The 19,858-nt window shown below is 44.0% G+C and overlaps 1 protein-coding gene and 1 long non-coding RNA gene across 4 annotated transcripts; one reads left to right on the top strand and one right to left on the bottom strand.

Annotated features, from left to right (window-relative positions):
- Window positions 1–7,288: 7,288 nt before the first annotated feature.
- On the top strand, window positions 7,289–13,411 carry LOC307217995 (uncharacterized protein). 3 transcript variants are annotated; one of them, XM_079980130.1, is made up of 4 exons: window positions 7,289–7,775; window positions 10,535–10,598; window positions 11,734–11,860; window positions 13,296–13,411. In XM_079980130.1, the coding sequence occupies exons 1-4, from the start codon at window positions 7,675–7,677 to the stop codon at window positions 13,367–13,369; spliced, it is 366 nt and encodes a 121-aa protein (XP_079836256.1). In that variant the 5' UTR covers window positions 7,289–7,674; the 3' UTR covers window positions 13,370–13,411. The 3 variants fall into 3 exon arrangements, with proteins under 3 accessions (XP_079836256.1, XP_079836255.1, XP_079836257.1); XM_079980129.1 differs by lacking the exon at window positions 10,535–10,598 and adding an exon at window positions 9,699–9,828 and having other exon boundaries at window positions 11,738–11,860; XM_079980131.1 differs by lacking the exon at window positions 7,289–7,775 and adding an exon at window positions 9,705–9,828.
- On the bottom strand, window positions 9,558–19,055 carry LOC307218061. Its single transcript, XR_013839722.1, has 2 exons — window positions 17,827–19,055; window positions 9,558–9,886 (listed from the first exon to the last, which is right to left on the bottom strand). It is a non-coding gene; the product is annotated as an uncharacterized lncRNA (long non-coding RNA).
- Window positions 19,056–19,858: the final 803 nt, after the last annotated feature.

Here is a 19,858-nt window from a genome sequence, read left to right as displayed (position 1 = left end):
GCTCCGAAAATCAGGGAGCTAAAGTAACAAATTGTTCCAGTAATCTTCTTGCCACTTGTTTGGCTATTCCCAATATCTCAATTAAAAAACTCAAACTATAAAGAGGAACCCCCAAAGTCCAAAATAAAAAAAAAGCCTCCCAGGAAACAAGAAAAAATGAAAGCAAGAGTCCAGCAAAAAAGGAAAAATAAACCTTATAATCTACGGAAAAAGAAAAAACCACAAATAAATCTGAATATCCAAATATGGTCCTGTAATCCAGTCCACTCCTAATATTCCTCAGTGAAAAGGGAAGAGACTCCCCCAATCGGAGAATCAAAATGGCGCTGCTTATTCTTCTGCGTCACAAAAATTAAAGCAAGAAGGAGGGGGGGATACAATCTCCAAGAAAGAAAAACCACCATCCAAGTCCCGTAAGTTCACTTAAAAAATAACGAAGATAACGAAAAAGAACAGCTTTTGTCTTCTTATACCCTGTCGCTTAATCCATCCCTCCTCCCCATAAAAAAAACGGTATAACAAAGGTTTTAGAGGCACTGTCTGACTGTTACGCAGATCTTTTGAAATCGAAAGTAAAAAAGTATGAAGGTCCTTTCCCCGACGTTCCCAGAAAATTCACAAAAAAGACTACCAAATAAAAACACTGTTTAACTGCTCTTCATCTCTTAACATTAATCATAGTCCGTTAAAAAGCAAAAAATTCAGATCACCAAAATAAAATCTGTTTGAGTTAACTTACGATTTTGTCCCGTTCTGTGAATACTTCGTGTGTAATTAGAATTCCAGACGAGGCTGACCTCCTTTTTTCCACCTCACCCACATCGAATTATCTCTAATCTGTATTTTACATCCTTTTTAGTCCTTTCAAATTCAAATTCTTAATGTTTGAGGGCCAATCGCTTCTGCGCACAAGCTTGGGGCTTCGCTCTTGGAGGATAGAAATGGCGTCCTGCTGCCTGCCCTTCTATCCCGCCGCTCTCGTCGCCTCCGAAGGAGGTTACCTGGCGGCCGGGGGAATCGCCAAACGGCCGTGCCGGGAACCTGCCCCCTGGATCTCCTTCCAGGGGTATTTTGGGGGCTGCGGCGCCCTTGCAGTACCCCCTTTTTCCTTCCAAGAGCTGGATTCCCTCTCCAGAGAGAAAACCCACTTGTATTCGCTCCCGCGATCAACCAGAAGTCCGATCCTGTTGTGTTTTGGGGGGCTGGGGACTAGAAGATGTCTCTGACAACCCGATAAAGGAAACATGATCCTCACTGACGTATCCCAATTCTGGGCTGAGCTTTGAAGGCTTTTGTGTGGTCCAGCAAGGCCAAAACTGGCAAAGTTTGCTGACCCCTGCCTTAGAGCATCTCCTGAGAGTTCTTGGCTGTCCTCAGCTCTCTGGACACAATCCAACTCACAGCTCTCCCTTTACTCCCTTTACTCCCAACTGCCTCCCTTGGAACTCCCTTGGAATCAGGAGCTGCTGTTATTTAACTGGTGGTGGTGGGCGGGGTGGGGGGAGAAACACTCAGTGACTCAACTTGCTCAGTAAACAAACTTTTCCGTCACACCTATAAGTAAAAATCAATAAAAATCTGAGGTTCTGCCCCCCTCAACAAAAATCTTGACTGCGTCCTACTGATAGAAATATATCTATTTCAATCTTTTGTTTTCAAATAGAACATGCTTTATTTATAATTTTCATACTTGATGGAAAACACAATTACATAAAATGATAGGAGCATAATGAAATATTGTTGAAGCAGAAAAACAGAGCAAGCAGCTCTCCCAGGCAGAGTCTCTCAATTCTTCTATCATCACTTGCTGTTGTGCACCTTTTCCTGCCTTTACCAGTCTGATTTTGTAGTGACTGAGTCTCCTTATACCTCCTCAAAAATTCAGAAATGCCACCTTTGGTTAAGTTTCCACCAATTTTCCTTCTAATTTCTTCACAACTGTAGCCTTGTTTACTAAGTACTATTTTACATTGATTTCTGGGTGACCAGTCAACTCTTTGTGCCATTTCTTTAATTTTACTATGTTTTACAAGCTCCCTAAATGAAAGAACACTGAAAAGATCAACCAACGTGATAGCAATCACATAACACACTGACAAATGTCCTCCTCTCAGCTCCAGTACTTAACATCAATAGCTGAATCCTACTGTGACCTGTTTAAATCATTGCCCCAAACAAGATGAGGCAGACTTTTTTCAGGACAAAACACAACAAACGGGGTAGTTGCTGCCACCACTCCCTTGTCCGGGGATAGCCCAGAATATTAACTCAAGGGAGAAGGTTACTCTTCCTGGTTACCAGCTACCCCCACCCTGCAATTGCTTCCACAAAATGCAGGCAGGAATTCAACAGGTTCCACAAATTACAGGCAGAAATTCAACAGATTCAGTAGGAGGCTAAGTGGTCAGACTTTGGATTCAGGTTTTCCCCAGAAAGGCACACAGAAGAAATAGGAAAATCCTCTTTTTAAAATTTATTTAAAAAACATGATTAAACATACTTAAAAGTAGGCACATCTCTTATATGGTTCAGACAGAAAAGATAACATTGTAAAGCATCGCTAGCTAAGCGTACTTACAAAACGAGAACACAAGAAAAGTGACGGCAGTTCGTAAAGTTCTCGGCTGAATCCACATCTCAAGAAGACAATAGACAATAGAAAACTACACCTGGTCTAGAGAGCGAAAGGCCCATGGGCCACTAGCGCCCACGGGGGTCGTTTAACCGGCTCACGAGCCGCCCCCCAACTGAGCTGCCCACTCGGCGAGTCCCCATGTGCTGCACTAGACCGGCGTGGCATGGGGACTCGCTTCCACGGCGCCGAAAATCGCATGATGCGCAGGCGCTGAAAAATGTGTCGATGCAGCCACTGGAAATCATGGGCAAGCGCACTCATGCACGCACACAGTCAGGCCCACAGAGGGATCTCTGCTGGAGTGAACCAACCCAGGCAAGGTAAACCTTGCTGACCCCTGCTCTAAACACTCATGCACATTGGCTATATTCAAATGAAGGAAAATACTGCATATCAACTTAAGCAAGATATGCTTTATTTTTCTGGTTATTTGGCTACAACTTTTGATAGAATACAGGTAATTGAACCAACTTTGTTGCATTACATTCTTCATTAAATCATCTTTCCTTTTTTAAAAAATAACATCTTTATTAATTTAAAATACAATCATACAATAAAGGTAAGTACAACAGAATCAAGCTCAAAAAAGAGTTTACCAGTAACAAGAAAATGTTCATTAAAAAAACCAAATATTTATACAGCATCATGTCTTATCCAATAAAGTCTATGAAAATCTTCCAATCGTTCTCATTATACTTTTTCTATTGTCTTGATTTTATCGCACAGTTTATAACTTTTTCCATATATTCCTCTAAGATGTTTATTCCATTTATTGTACACAAGTATTCAGTTCTGCTAGAATGATATCATTTTTGCAATATAGTCTTATATATTCCTTAAATAATTTTCATTCTCTGTATACTTCTTGATTTAGGGCTCCCCTGACTTTTCTGGTCCGCTTTGCTAATTGGAAATACTTTATCATGAGTGTTTGCCAGTCGGTTATTGTTGGTGTTGTTTCACATTTCCAACTTCTGGCTTCAAGTATTCATGCAGCCGTGATTGCGTACATAAACAGTGGTCTTGTGTTTTGCTTAATTTCTATTGGCAATATTCCTAAAGGGAAAATCTCCGGCCTTTTGTTGACGGTAAATTTAAATAATTTCTTAAATTCATCAAATGTTATTCCAAAATTCGCTTATAATTTTGCAGGTCCATCACATGTGATAGTAAGACCCTATCTCCTTTTTGCATCGCCAGCATGTTGGTAAACTACCTTTGTATATTTTAGCGAGTTTTGACGGGGTTTGATGCCATCTGTAAAGCATCTTCATGGTATTTTCCCTCAAGTTGTAACATGCTGTAAATTTGATACCTTGCCGCCACAGTCTTTCCCACTGCTCCATATAGATACTATATCCAAAGTCTTTTGCCCACCTTATTGATATTTTTCCCTGCTCCTCTTTCACTTCCCACTCTAAAAGATACTCATACATTCTTGATATATACTTTCCCTTATTATATATTAATTATCTTTCAAAGATGGAAGTTACACAATTTTTGATTTAGTTGGAAATATTGTATCCAATCAGACATTGTATTTTTTAAAAGTTGGCTTATCTTTGTCTGGTTCTAGTAATATCCGGTAGGTGGGCCACTCTACCTTCATGTTTTTCCTTTTAACTGCTATTGCTTCCGCTGGAGATGTCCACAAAGGTCTCTTTGGTTCCAGAATTCCTCTATATTTACTCCATCATTAAATCTTTCCACTGATACATAATTTTATGGTATTACTCCAAAAAGAAGTGGTGTTATGAGCCATCAAACCTCGGAAATACAGTGGTGCCTTGCAAGACGAAAAGAATCTGTTCCGCGAGTCTCTTCGTCTTGCGTTTTTTTCGTCTTGCGAAGCAAGCCCATTAGCGGCATAGCAGATTAGCGCTATTAGCGGTTTAGGGGCTTAGCGGATCAGCTGATAAGCGGCTTAGCGGATCAGCTGATAAGCGGCTTAACGGATCAGCTGATAAGCGGCTTAGCGGCTTAGAAAAAGGGGGGGGGAAGGAAAAAAACCCCCGCAGGAACTCGCAAGACATTTTCGTCTTGCAAAGCATGCCCATAGGAAATTTGTTTTGCAAAGCACCTCCAAAACGGAAAACCCTTTCGTCTAGCGGGTTTTCCGTCTTGTGAGGCATTCGTCTTGCGGGGCACCACTGTACGCTTTTCTCAAAAGGTTTCCACAATTTTGGCCACTAGCATATGTCCCAATAGTGGGACACCCTCTCCAACACATAGGAGAGCTCTTGGGTTTTATATAAGCTAGACGTCTAGGTGTTAAAGACCAGCCATGTATGATTTTGAGGCCTCTTTCTCTTGTCATTGCCACAATGGATTTATACTGGGCTTTGATCCACGGTCCATGCCATGCCTCTTCCTCAATTTCTAAATCTCTATTTGATTCCCACCATTCTCTCAAATTATTCTGGGGAGGAAAGTAGACCTCTATAGTTGATTTATACAGCGATGATATTAATCCTTTCGTTGCTATATTTTCTTCTACTTCTATTTTTTTGTATGGTGTTAATTGTGGCTTCAGTTTTAATCTTAGAGGTTATTAGAAATTACCTTAGTTGTGTCATGAATGCATAGTATGATTGTTAGACCCAAAGAAAATGGAGAATTCGCAAGGCATGATATGCTGGCAAGTGAAATGAGAAATTAGTTTTTGTTGGCATGCAACCAAGGAAACGGGGGCAATTGGCAGGCCCCCAGCTGACTCCAGCCCACCGGCCGGTGTGCCGTGCGAACTCCAGTCCTTAGACAGCATGAATCTGCGAGCTTCAAAAGCTAGGGCATGCTACTCAGCAGAGTAAATGCTGCACACCAGAAGTAGCAGGAGAGGCTGTGTGAGCATATTTACAAGCAGTTTATTCAGCGTAGATCAGGACAAAAGGAAACATGTCTGATCTCCTTCGTGTCGAAGCAAGACAGCATAAAGCAAAAGCTATGCACAAGCTGTGCTGGAGTGTAAACAACAACAACAATCTTTATTACGGTCCAAAGACCCAACAAATTGTTACAAAGCAATACACAATTCATACAGCCTACCTCCAGGTTAAACAAGCATGTTGCTCAGAATATAGGGATCCTTGGTTCTTGCAACCACCAATAAAAACTTTGCCACTGTTAATGTTCTAGCGTTTGTCCGGTCTTCCAATAGGAACCTGACATAGTGAGCCTCTGATTTTCCCGGGAAAGGTACCAGCAAGGGTAATATCAGTTCAGCCCTGGCTTGCTCGTAATTCGCACAGTGCAGCAAAATATGTTTTTATAGAATCGATGTCTTGGGCACACAAGTCTGTCCTGGTAGGGAACTCCTCAACCTGCCATTCAACACTGCAGAAGGAAAGACGTTTAGTCTGGCTTTGGTAAAAAGCCTTCGATAGTTTGGTACTGTCAGGTTTTTAATGTAAGATGTTAACTTAAAGTCATGCCCATATTGTACTCCTATTGCCAGCGGACTACAGACTGCAATCACAAGTCACTGTGTGCATTATCCCATAATCTTTGCTTTTACATCTTTTGGGAAGTGTAAACAGATATGTGACACACAACAATCATGCCTGTTCCTTAAGGTGGAACGGAATATCCCAACAGTTTTATCAAGGAAGAATGTGTGACTGTGTCCAAAAAGCATTGGTGTTGTTTACTGAAAGCAGAAATTCCCGGACAGAAACTGAGGAACTGGCAATGGGCCACGGAGGTGTGATAAAGGCCTAGAACACACTGTGTGTTCTGAGTTCCATTGAAGGGTGCTGGGTAGCAACTTCTCAGCTGCACTGCAAGATGTTAGTTTCCATGTCTGTTAGTCCATCCAGCCATTCAGCTCAGCCCTCTCAAGGCCACTCAACTGCTTCATTAAATATTTCCCCCTCCCCCTGGTTAATGACATGCTGCAATGAATATGCTAGTTTTAATTGTATTTCAATTTGATTTTTTAAAGAAAGCACTTTTTGGTTCTATTTCGTTCTGCTGATTAGCAACCTTTCTTGGAGGCATAATCGGACAGGACAGAGGGATGAGGCAGAGTCTGTGTGTGTCTGTCTTGACCGTAAAGCAATTTTTTAAAAAATTACTTATATATTTTATTATGTGTGTATCTATAAAGTGAAGCTTTTCGTCAGTTTTGCATCAAAATCACAGCTTGTCCTGCAAGTTTATTCCAAGTGCAGTCCTCCGATTTTAAGTCCAGGCAAAAGTATTTCTAACCAATTTATTGTGTCTTAGGTCACACGAGCAGTTCAGCATAGCATCCCCCTGTGGACATATTGCCAGACATGAAACGAATTGAGAGCTGTTTCATGTAAAATGCTTCCCCTTAAACAAATCTCTGTGCACTAGGTCCTTTGTGAAATTGAAAATAACGCCCCCCTCCCTGACACATTGCCAGAAGGAAATGAACTTAACATTGTTTAAGGCACACTGGCGGGCTTTGCTAATGTGCATGGTTTCAAAGGCCTTGGTTTTTAAGGGCAGACAGGGACAAGTGCAGATAAGGTGAAGGACCACTTGCCCACAATTGTGGAGACGAGAGGAAGGGGGTGCGCCACTGTAACAGTAAGACACCCACCCACACACCCCATAAACACACCTGAAGAAGCACAAAATGGCAACCGGAGGGACGACTGCCAGTCCCAGAAAGGCAGCCACGTGACTGCAAGAGTCTTTTCTAAAGCCCTTTTCCAAGAAACGCTCTCCAGATGAGTCTCTCTCTCCCCCACCCACACATGCCCTGCCTAATTCCAAGGGGTGATTCCCCCCCACTGCACCCCGTTGTGTTACCTGAAGGCGAAAATCATGGACAAAATGGGTCACCTGCGCTCTCTGCCTCCGACTGCCGCACAGCTCCGACTCCTTTCTGCTCTTCAGCTGCCTTGTAGTCAAAAGGGTCGGGGCAGCTGGCCTTTTACGGCCATGGGGTGGACCAGAGGGAAGACCGCTCCACTCAGGTCTGCTCCCAAGCCCCGTCCGCCTGGCCTGGCCGGAGTGGCCAGAATTCAAACCAAGGCTGCTGGGGACATCCAACATTCTGCTCTGTCGCCATGGAGAATTCTCACCCAACTGCCGGCCGCCTCTGCAGCGTTGCCCCCAGGGATCCGGCCCCGTTGCGATGGGCTGCAACTGCCACCCATGACAGGACTGGGTAAGTGGCCATTATGAGGCCTTAAAGACTGTTGGTGTGATCGTAATTCTGTAAACAGCTTGAGTGACAGCATGGAGACTGTAAGGAAAATTACAGTTTCCTTTTTATTTTTTAAAGCTCTTTCAAATTTCCATTTTTGTATTGTGGGGTGTGTGCGTCAGGCAAAAGGGGCCCCTCTGAGTCCAGCATGGTCAGCCAGATCCCCACACAACGGGTTGGGCTAGATGACCCTTTGGGAGCCCTTCCAATTCGACAATTCAATGATTCTTTCTGACCTGTGATTCCTGCCTTGCAGGAGTTGGACTAGATGAGCCTCAGGACCCCTTCCCACTCTACCATTCTGTAATTCTTTCCATTGTTCCTGGGTCTTCCAGTCTGTGCATTTTATTTTATTTTTTAAAAAAGAACAGTTTAATTGAACAACGTAAAAGAGTTAACAATGACAGTTCCATATATTCCTATTTAATGCATAGGTATTATCCAAATGCATGCATGTTTATTTTCAATCTATTATGTTTTGCATAAATGTGTTCCAAATATACTTGCCTGTGCATAGTCTATGTCTGTAAGCAATATTTAGAGTAATGCGTAAGAAGCTCTCACTATATATATATATATATCACAAGCACAATTGGATGACAGCACGACTCTCTAAAATGAAGGGGTTCCTCTTTGTCACAAGTTGGGCTGATATGTAGCATTGGAGCTATTTGGGTGTAGGAGTGTTACCTAATGGTGGAGGAGGATTTCCCTGTTGGTCCTCCCCAAGGTCAGGGTTGAAATACTCCCATCTTCAAGATGCCAGTATGAAGTACCAGCATCAGTGTTAACAAAAACTTAATTTAAATTACTAGGCAATACTGTAGTCAGATTGGTTTCTGGCAAACACTTACCAATCCTGTGCAAGATAGTGTTATCATAAAGAAGCAATGCAGAAGCAAGCAGCAGCAGCTAAGCCAGCTGCTGGTGGCTGGAAAGCTAGACAGGATGTTTGTGACTGTTACCATGGCAAGAAAGGGGCAGTCCATTCTCCGTATTGAGCACCGGATGTTAGCTCAGTGTGTGATATATGACCTGTACAGGATGTACAAGGGTGGAGTTTAATTCTCTCTGCTGCTGTTTGTGAAGAGTGCAGACATCTTTATCTGTATGGCTGCTAAAGACAGAAATAAAGACATGTAAATACATTTCTGTCTGAGTCTGATTCCCCTCCCTGGGGAGCAGGGAGGAGGAGAGAAGCAGTGGTGTGTTTTTCTCACAGTCTGGGAAAAATCGCCGATACAGACCTCGCCTGTTTACCTGCCGGGAGTCGCAGGGGGAGGTCAAAAGGAATTCAGCCGGTGCCTGGAGAGGTAGGCACATTCCTCTGACTGAGGCTGAATTCCAACAGATAGTCTCTGCATTCTCCTAGGAAAAGAAAAAGGAAGAAAATTCGCTAAATTTGTGTGCAGACAGGTGTGCTGAAAAATTGCAACACCACAGACCTGTGAGTCTTGTCTCTCAATGAATGAGACTGAAATATTTTGCTATAGTTTGTTCAGCTTAACATAGAAGTGAAGCCTGAGACTGGATACAGTGGTACCTCGGGTTACATATGCTTCAGGTTACAGACTCCACTAACCCAGAAATGGTACCTTGGGTTGAGAACAGCAGGAGGCCCCATTAGCGAAAGTGCGCCTCAGGTTAAGAACGGACCTCCAGAACGAAATACATTCATAACCCAAGATACCACTGTAATTGAAATCAAGAACAGAATAATAAAACCAGGTCAAGGGAAACTGATCACAGTATTAAGTTTGTGTTTCATTTAATGTATTAAGCATATCCTCTCATAAGCAAGAGTGGAGTCCCTGCTTTTTCAGATCTAAGCCCTGATATCTTGGTCATGTTGCAAATCCTGTGCTGTGTTCTGCTTCCCATCAGGAACAAGGATGCCTCCATCAACGCAAAGGTAGAGGACACCTGTCTCTCCACCACCTCAGATCAGGATGCTCTGGGGAAGATGGTCAGTATCTTCAATTGCAAGATCTACACTTCTCATCTTGGGATCACGGTACATTGCTTTGCCTTGCAAGGATGCTATTCGCCTTGGGTCCTTCTTGCAAGACGTCCTACCACAAATAAAGACCCGGCATAAGAAATATTTTCATAACAAATATACATAAGCTGCCTGATTGCAGGGGAAAAAAGCTTGGAGTGATATTGTCACTGAAAATTATTACAGCAAGTATTTGAAATGTTCCAAAGGGTAAACAATAGGCTGGGACAAATTAAATCTTACACCAACTTTCTAAGCATCTAAGCTCACCATTATCAGGACAGGCTCCCTGTTCAATTTATATACTACCCTTTATCAAAAAATCTCAGGACAGTGTACAACATTAAAACATACTACATCACCAATGATAAAAACATAATAAAAGCATAATGACAGCCTAATAATAAAATAACATAATAATAGTCCTCCCTCACATTTTCACAGGCCAATAGCTAGAAGGCCTGAGTGAAGAGGAATGTTTTTGTCTGGCGCCTAAATAATAATAGTAATATTAATAATGCTTTATTGTTTATATGCCGCCAATCTGACTGGGTTTCTCCAGCCACTATGGACAGCTTCCAACAAATTAAAACACAATACAACATCAAACATTAAGAACATCCTTCAACAGAGCTGCCTTCAGATGTCTTCTGAAAGTCAGATAGTTGTTTATTTCCTTGACATCTGATGGGAGCCCAGGATGCTTTCCTTCTCTCCACAGATCCCTGTACAGCAGCCTCCTAGCTATCGCTGAGCCATTCATCGGAGATGCCGTGGGGGGAAAGGTAGGACCCTTCTAACTCTAGGTTTCTTTGACAACCTTGTATGCAGAACCTGGGCCTGGCTGGCTGCTCTGGCTTTTGAATTGTACCCGCGTGATGGGAGACTTTGTCTATGGCCATCAGGAGATGGTAACCCAGTTTTCAGCTTTAAAACAGGTTCACCAAAAATCTTTGAAGCAGGTGAGGTACAGAGCGCTCTCTGGTCTTACCCCTGACTTCCACCCACATGAGATGCGAAGGGGCTCTTGGGGGGGGGTGGCTTTCTATGTATCCCCTACACTAGCAGGTGCCCAGCGCATTTTCTGCTGCATGTGTGGAGGTCAGGGATGGGGTCAGAAGGAGCAACCTCACTCCCCACAGACACACATCTGACCTCTTCAAACTTGCATCTGCCACTTGCATCTGCTCGGAAACGTACTGGGAGCCAATGTAGGTCTTTCAAGACCGGTGTTATATGGTCTTGGCGGTCGCTCCCAGTCACCAGTCTAGCTGCCGCATTCTGGATTAGTTGTACAGTGGTGCCCCGCAAGACGAACGCCTCGCAAGACGGAAAACCCGCTAGACGAAAGGGTTTTCCGTTTTGGAGGCGCTTCGCAAAACGAATTTCCCTATGGGCTTGCTTCGCAAGACGAAAATGTCTTGCGAGTTCCTGCGGGTTTTTTCCCCTTTCCCCCCCCTTTTCCTAAGCCGCTAAGCCGCTTATCAGCTGATCCGCTGATAAGCCGCTTAACAGCTGATCGCTAATAGCGCTAATCCGCTAAGCTGTCAATGGGCTTGCTTCGCAAGACGAAAAAACCGCTATACGAAGAGCCTCACGGAACGGATTAATTTCATCTTGCGAGGCACCACTGTAGTTTCTGGGTCACCTTCAAAGGTAGCCCCACTTAGAGTGCATGGCAGTAGTCCAAGCGGGAGATAACCAGAGCATGCACCACTCTGGTGAGGCAGTCCGCGGGCAGGTAGGGTCTCAGCCTGCGTTACCGGATGGAGCTGGTAAACAGCTGCCCTGGACACATACTTCAAAAGTATGGGGCAGGGGGCATGTAGCTTGCCCAATCAATCTCTCAGCTCCTGTTTGGCCACACAGTGCCCCAGCTGTGCCTTTAACCCTTGTCTTTCCTGTGTATCTGTGCATTAGAAAGTTTGGCAGAAACTGGAGTTCTTCACCCAGCAGCAAGGGCCAGGACACCAACGAAGCAGATTTCCCAGTGTTAAAGTATTTGCCAGCACAAAATCACAGACAGCATACCCTGGTGCGGGAAAAGGTCAGTGATCCCATATTTTTTTTCTCTGGAATAACATTTTCCCACTTACAAACCTGTTTGGGCTCTGAGATCTTCAGGGGAGGTCCTTTTCTTGGTCCTGCCACTCTCACAAGGATGGTTGCTGGGGACATGGGAGAGGGACTTCTCAGTAGTAACCTGGGGCTCCCAGACAATTTTGGAACTCCCTCCCTAGAAAAGAATATACTGGCTTGCTCCTTGCTCCCCTTCTGCCCACAGGTGAAGACCTTGATCCCACAAGAGCCCACAGGGCAGCATTCCAGGGTTAGTCTGACCAAGGCAGAAGAGAGTGGGACTACAGGCTGGCAGACAGCAGTCTTGAACACTCTTCAGAAACTGGGTTTTGCCCCCAAGCCCTTCTAAGTCTGGGCTTGGGCCTAGCAAAAGCTATGGTTAGGCAAAGAATTATAGACACCGAGAAGACAACAGGAATGCTTAAGGTGCCCCGACTACAAAATTGTAGAAATCGGGAGATACATCACTGCTCCAGCAGCGTATCTTTTTTTTCTTGTATCCAAAAATGCAAGGAGGGCTTTTACACTTGCCATAAACTCGGCTTTGCCCTCGCCTGTCTTGGAAGGATCCTTTAAAAAAGTCCCATATGACCAGAGAATTTGTGCCTGTCTATTGGGGGATATAGGAAGCCCTGAACACATATTTTTCAGATGTCCCTTTTACGATGAGGCACGTGGAGAAACCATTGACCCCCTGCTGGTGAGGCTTGCTAACCTCCCAGTACAGCAAAAATTTGATCTCCTGTTAGGCAAAGACCACAAGATGACCCGGATTGTCGCCAGATTCTGTGCACAGATCTGTAGGCGCTGACCACCCCCCGATTAAATCTTGTTTAAGAAAATTCCCAAACTCGGATCCACAGGTGACGTTGGGTCATTTCTCTAAGGCAGTCTATTTTAAAGTTTTTATGTGTTTATACGCCTATCACACTTTTAAACTTAAAATGCATTGTTGTATATTGTTTTAAATGTTCGTTTTGCTCTTGGGATTGTAGTTCCATTTGTGTTTCACAAGCTGGTCTCTGACTAATAAATTTCATGTCATGAGTGGGACTGTAGAACTTCCTTTGATCTGGACACAAGACTTCTGTTGATGCAGCCTTAGCTCTTTTTACTGCTGCATCACACTGTTGACTCATGTTCAGCTTGTGGTCCACCAAGACCCCTAGATCCTTTCCGCATGTACTGCTGGCAAGCCAGGTGCCCCCCATCCTATACAGAAGATGCCAACCAAAGATGGGGCAGCCGGTACATGTTGCACTGCATGAGAAAATGAAACAAATTCCACGGACAGGACAGAGAGAAGTGTATTAGGGATGTTGCCCGAGAGAGCAGAGAGCACAATAAACCAGGAGACCCAATCCTGGATCTTATTGACTGGGTCTCTATCTCTCTGTTTGCAGGTCAAAGCTGGAAGCAGAAGCAAGGGAAAAGTGTGAACTTCAGCGCCAGTGGAAAACCCAACACTATGGGTTGAGAAATCTGTGTAATGAGGCAATGTACATTTGCTTTGGGCTTTTATCTCTCGTATTGCTCTGTTTGTGGAAGTCGTGGTGAAGTAGAGACAGTGCGGTGTAGTGGTCACAGCACCGACCTAGCACCTGGGAGAGAGCAGTTTTCAGATTCTCCCACATGGCCATGAAGATTACTGGATGTGACCTTTGGGCCATTCTCCAATGCTCAGCCGAACCTACCTCGTAGGGTTGTTGTGAGCATAGGGGAGAACAATATATGCCACCATGAGCTCCTTGGGGGAAGGTGGGATATAACTAGTAATAAATAAATAATAGTAAGTAGTATATTTTTTTTGGGGGGGGGAGCACGGAAGATATTGTAAATCCAATAAACAGAAGATACTGTAAATCCAATAATAACCCTAAGAAGCTGCCCCCATGCGTGTGCAGGTTTTGTTCCTGCTGTTTGGAAGATTCTCTAGTCATAAAAAGTTCCCAAACTTTTGGGCCCCCACCTCCTTGGTTCCAAAACCCCACCCCCTGGAGCCACTACGTTACACTTTGAAATGCATTGTTCACAGTAGTTATTTGCATAACCAAGTAAGGCCGATAGTAACTCACTAAAGTTAAATAAAAGCAGTAAAAATTAATTACGCATCTATTCAGAATCAAGTGAAAGCTCTTCTGTTTAAGAAAGCTGATAAACTGGATCCAATGAAACCAGCTTTTCAAAGTCTAATGGTCTCCCCCTGCTCTTAGCTCCCCACCAGGTAATCCCACCAAGGCCCCCACTTTGGGAACCACTGTTAATGCTGTGGTTTAATGTTGCAGCCTGCCTTCAGACCTTGCAGTGAAGGGCAGGTAAATGAAGAGGAACATAAAGAACTTTGAGGTTCATCCTGGGAGTCCATCACAACCCACACCCAATTTAAATTGGCTCTGGTTCTGCCAGCAGTTCTGCCCTGGCTGTGCAACCCACTTGCCCCAAGGTTCTGCCTTCTAGAAGGATGTTTGTCCATATTATCCCAGCAAGGAACAAATCCCTTTACCAGTCACGGGTACAGTGGACAGGGGGGAGTATTTGATCCCTTGCTAAATTTACCCGTTGGCCCTCTGACGAAGAAATGGCCAGTCCATAATTTTAAAGGTTGATTTATTGTAGCTGTGTGAGAGAGAGAATAACAACAGGAAGAAATCCAGAAGACAAAAGTCAGAGACTGATGTCAGGCTACCTGGTATCTTCACTGTATGTAATGAGCTGTGATTAGAAGCACCTGCTGTAAGAGAGAGGTCTTACGTGTATTCCCAGCTCCTTACAGTACCTGTACAAAGGACACCTGTCGACAGAAGCAATCAATCCAGCAGATTCCAAAGTAGCCACCATGACCAAGACTAAAGAGCTGTCCAAGGATGTCAGGGACAAGATTGTAGACCTGCCCAAGGCTGGACTGGGCTACAAGACTATTGCCAAGCAGCTGGGTGAGAAGGTGACAACAGTTGGCGCAATAAATCACAAATGGAAGAAACGCAAAATAACTGTCAACCTCCCTCGGTCTGGGGCTCCATGCAAGATCTCATCTCGTGGAGTTGCAATGATCAGGAGAACGGTGATGAAGCAGCCCAGAACTACATGGGGGGAACTTGTCAATGATCTCAGGGCAGCTGGGACTATAAAAGGTAAAGGGACCCCTGACCATTAGGTCCAGTCATGACCGACTCTGGGGTTGCGGCGCTCATCTCGCTTTACTGGCCGAGGGAGCCGGCGTACAGCTTCCGGGTCATGTGGCCAGCAGGACTAAGCCGCTTCTGGCGAACCAGAGCAGCGCACGGAAACACAGTTTACCTTCCTGCCGGAGCAGTACCTATTTATCTACTTGCACTTTGACGTGCTTTTGAACTGCTAGGTTGGCAGGAGCAGGGACCGAGCAACGGGAGCTCACCCTGTCACGGGGATACGAACCACTGACCTTCTGATCAGCAAGTCCTAGGCTCTGTGGTTTAGACCACAGTACCACCCGTGTCCCCTGCTCGGACCATAGTCGCCATGGAAACAGTTGGTAACACTATGCCGTGAAGGACTGAGATCCTGCAGAACCCGCAAGGTCCCCTTGCTCAAGACAGCACATGTAGAGGCCCGTCTGCAGTTTGCCAATGCACATCTGAATGACCCAGAGGAGAAGTGGGTGAAAGTGTTGTGGTCATATGAGACCAAAATTGAGCTCTTTGACATCAACTGAACTTGCCGTGTTTGGAGGAGGAGGAATGCTGCCTACGACCCCAAGAACACCATCCCCACCGTCAAACATGGAGGGGGGCATATTATGCTTTGGGCGTTTTTTTCTGCTAAGGGGACAGGACACCTTCACTGCATCGAAGGGACGATGGACGGGATTGTGTATCGTCAAATCTTGGGTGAGCACCTCCTTCCCTCAGCCAAGGCATTGAAAATGGGTCGAGGATGGGTATTCCAGCATGACAACGACCCAAAACACACGGCCAAGGCACCCTTAAAGGAGTGGCTCAAGAAGAAGCCCATTAAGGTCCTGGAGTGGCCTAGCCAGTCTCCAGACCTAAATCCCATCAAAAATCTGGAGGGAGCTGAAGGTTCGAGTAGCTACACATCAGCCTCAAAATCTTACTGACTTGGAGAGGATCTGCAAAGAGGAGTCGGACGAAATATCTCCTGAGATGTGTGCAAACCTGGTGGCCACCTACAAGAAACAACTGACCTCTGTAATTGCCAACAAGGGTTTTGCCACCCACCACGTACTAAGTCATCTTTTGCAAAGGGGTCAAATACTTATTTCACTCATTATAATGCACACCAATCTGACTTTTTTCTTCTAGCTTTCTCGGTGTTTTCCTGTTGTTCCGTCTCTCACAGCTACACTAAACCTACAATTACAATTATGGACTGGTCATTTCTTCGTCAGAGGGCAAATGGGCAAATTTAGCAGAGGATCAGATACTTTCCCCCCTCACTGTAATTGGTCACTAATGCAAAGGCTTTGAAAAAGGGGCTCTGCAGCCATTTAGGGAAAGTCATTTGGGTCATGGGACCCCCCCTGCTGTTGCCAAAGATGCTCCGCTCTGGCAAATCTGCATGGCAGTTTCACATAAAATGGAAGCCTAAATCTTGCACAGGACAATCCCATCGCTTCTGGGGAGAATCTGGGCATCCTCACTCCATTAACCATCCCCATTCTCATTCTTTACTTTCTATATAACAACCAATTTAATAATTTACCCATACTTGAGGTTACATTGGATAACTCATAACTGCTGCGCTTCAAACAACAAGAGCAAGAAGGATGCAGCCACCAGTCCCTTAGGTGTCACCCAGCCACTCAAAATTCACTCTCTTTTATATCATTTTAAAAAATTTAATTATTTCAAGTATATAACAACAACATGTGTATATGTAATACGTTTCCAGTCTTGTTCGTTTCGATTTGCAAGGCCCTTGTCAAGGCAGGCAAAGGCAGGTTCATGTTACTGTGAAAATGGATATAAAGGGAATTTTCATCTCTTCTGATGAGATTGTTGGAAGTTTCAGGGTGGATAAAAGGAAGGCTTTCATGCACCACATAGGTAAACTGTGGAACTTCCTTTCATAGCACGCGGCGGTGGCCACCAAGTTTCATTTTTTTTAAAATAGATTTTTATTGAGATTTTAAAGGTTACATGAGTAATAAAAAAATAACAGCAGAAAAACACCCAATTAGACCAAAAAAGAAAGCAAAACAATACATAAAAACATCCCATCAAAGAAAAACATCCTATCAAAGAAAAAAGATTAGGATAAAAATGCATAGGAAAAAAATGCATACAATAAAAAAAAGAACAAATCAAACCTTTACATAACTTACTTTCTTTAGCTTATTTCCTTGACCTCCTCACACCTCCCCTCTTTGTATTCTGGTTCAGTTAGATATTTCAGGAAATCCTTCACCTTTGTTTTTATCCTAATAATTTATCTTAATATACTGTAATTTAACATTCTCTTCTTTCACCAATTAATCATCCATTTTTACTTTAAAAGAGGACTGGACAGATTCATGGGAGAGGAGAGGGCTGTGGATGCCTATGCTAAAACCAGGGATGGGGGGCAGTTAAATGACTCCCCAAAAATCCCACATTCCCACCACAGCCTCTAACTAAGCCCAGGACAAGCACCATACAGCAACAGATACACCAGCAAAGAGGCTCAGAAAAGCAGTCTATAAAATTGGAGCAATAAGCAAATATTGTACTATTTCCTCTGTCTATCCAATATAGAAAACTGTAGAAACTTCAAATTCTATGGTTTGACAGATTTCCTTGGTTCCAGCAGCTAATGACTCCTCTGGAAGAGGGGAATCCAGGGCTCCCCCTGACTCCATAATCCCTTAAGGATAAGGTCACATACTCCTTGCCCCTCCACAAGGTGTGAACTTAACCACACAATAGGAGGCAGGAGGCAATCAAGGGCAGCACTTACCCAGAGAGAAGTCCATCAGGATGGTAGATTGAATCCTGATACTTTCAAAGGAGAAGCACAGGAAAGCCTTGCAGCGAGTGGGATGTGCAAATGCTTTTATTCTTGGGAAGCAAGTACTTAAAAGGAGTCAGGAACAAGGATGATGAACAGGTGGGTGATGGGTTCATTGTTCTGCATGCCAAACGCTCCTGCTTTGTGACATACTTGTGATGTATCGGTGATGCTGTTGAAAGATGTATTATGGGAAATGGGGAGAGGTCTTAAAAGTTCGCGCAACCGATGCTCGGGGGTTCCTACTCTTGGTGTGTTTGAACCTTATTGCAACAAATACAGATCAGGTCTACTGGCTGCTGTTTTGTTTCTTTAACTTGCCTGGAGACGCCTTTTGCTGACCGGAGGGGTTTGCGGCAAGTGGCACCCCGGTGAGCTGGGCAGCAGAGTAAATCTGCGCCCCAGGATCTTTTCCCTTATCAGCTGCTAGCCAGGACGGCTGTGCTCTGCCTGCACAGCCAAAAGCAACAGTGCTTCCAAATACCCATTGCTGGGGAGAGGGTTCAAGTGTGTTTGTGGCTTAAATTTAGACATACGACATGCAACAGTTACACAAAATGAGAATTAAAGCAACAGAATGTGCTCAGATAAATGTTTCTGAATATATTAATAAAGTTATGTTAAGGTATATATCATAATCATTACAGATATGAAATGATGTATATAATTGTGTCTGCTTAAATTGTTGAGCATGAGTAAAATGTATTTTTTATCAATAACAATTTTAATGTATAGGGAGAAAGGGAAATGAGGATATATACTTCATGCCCACCAAACTGCTGTAAACTATGGATTCTGTTCTGCCATATGCCTCGCTATTTGTGTAATCAATAAAATCACACCAAGCTGCATAAATATGGTCGTTCCTTTTGGCCTCTTGCTGCTTCTACTTTTTGTGTCTGTTTTTCCAATAACGCTGTTTGCCACCTTGCATTATACCATTGATCCATAGTCAACAATCAAGATGCTGGACTGGAAGGGCCATGGGCCTGATCCTGCAGGCTCTTCCTGGGTTGTCATGAGAGGGCTGTTGGCTGTGGGTTTCCAAGAGCATACCAAGGAAGGAAGGGGATCCTGTGGCTGGATTTCTCCACATAGCTAATTTCTATCTGATTTAGACATTTCATGTAACTGGTGTTGTAACTAATCCATAACATGGCTCCTTTTAAAAATTTTCCACCTATGATCTTTTACTTCTTTATTTTTTTTCATTTCACTCCTTTATTGTGAATAGCATTTTATAGAGGTATAAATAACTGTAAATATGAAAAGAGACAAAGCATTCTCCAATTTTTTCCTTAGTTATATGTATTTTCTTATTTTGTATTTTCTTTTGTTGTAAATGTGTATGTTTTCTAGTTTGTACTTAATAAAAATTAAAAATTAAAAAAATTAAAAACAAAACATGGCTCCTTGCGTTTTCCATTGATTTCAGTTTGGGTTGTCCCCACCCCCCCCACCCCCGGTAAAGTCCAGCAATTCCCTGTTCCCCCTTTGTCTCTTTCTGCCCTCCTCTGCCCCCCCCCCAACATGAAATCCGGCGCTTGGCCTTCCCAACCTTCTCTTGGGCTTCCTGGGTATATCTGGCCTCAGTTGGGGTCAGGACAGAGCCGTCTCGGTCTGGTTCAGCCAGCAGGGTCTCCTCTTCCAAGAGAAACTCTCTGCTTTTCTCCTTTCTTTAGATACAACAAAGAAAAACGGTTCTAATAAACTCTTCCAGGTGTTGAGAAAACATAGGCTCTCTTTTCTTTACCAGCAGGATTTATTTACTGCCTTGGGAAGAAAGTGATCCATGTTGAGCAGATCCAGAAGAGGGAGACATAAGACCAGAGATCCAAATTAGGAAGGAGGCCCAGTTAGCAAATGCACCACCTCCTGTTCATAAGTGCTGGTTGTGTACCTTGTGCTCCCAATGCAGCAAGCTGCTCTGAGTTCCCGTTGCCCCGTCTCAAAAAAGGACATCCATGGATCTGAAAGACCC

This window comes from Podarcis cretensis (assembly GCF_951804945.1).
Source record: "Podarcis cretensis genome assembly, chromosome: 6".
Lineage (NCBI taxonomy): Eukaryota > Metazoa > Chordata > Lepidosauria > Squamata > Lacertidae > Podarcis > Podarcis cretensis.
Note: the sequence above shows the minus strand (reverse complement) of the source record. Positions and strands in the feature narration are given on the sequence as shown.

Excerpts from the sequence above, each read along its gene's own strand:
- LOC307217995 (XM_079980129.1), top strand. The coding sequence starts at position 7,675 with ATGGAGAATTCTCACCCAACTGCCGGCCGCCTCTGCAGCGTTGCCCCC. Across the intron at positions 7,776-9,698 it reads GCCACCCATGACAGGACTGG|GAACAAGGATGCCTCCATCA; the intron begins GTAAGTGGCCAT and ends GCTTCCCATCAG. Across the intron at positions 9,829-11,737 it reads CTTCTCATCTTGGGATCACG|TTTGGCAGAAACTGGAGTTC; the intron begins GTACATTGCTTT and ends TGCATTAGAAAG.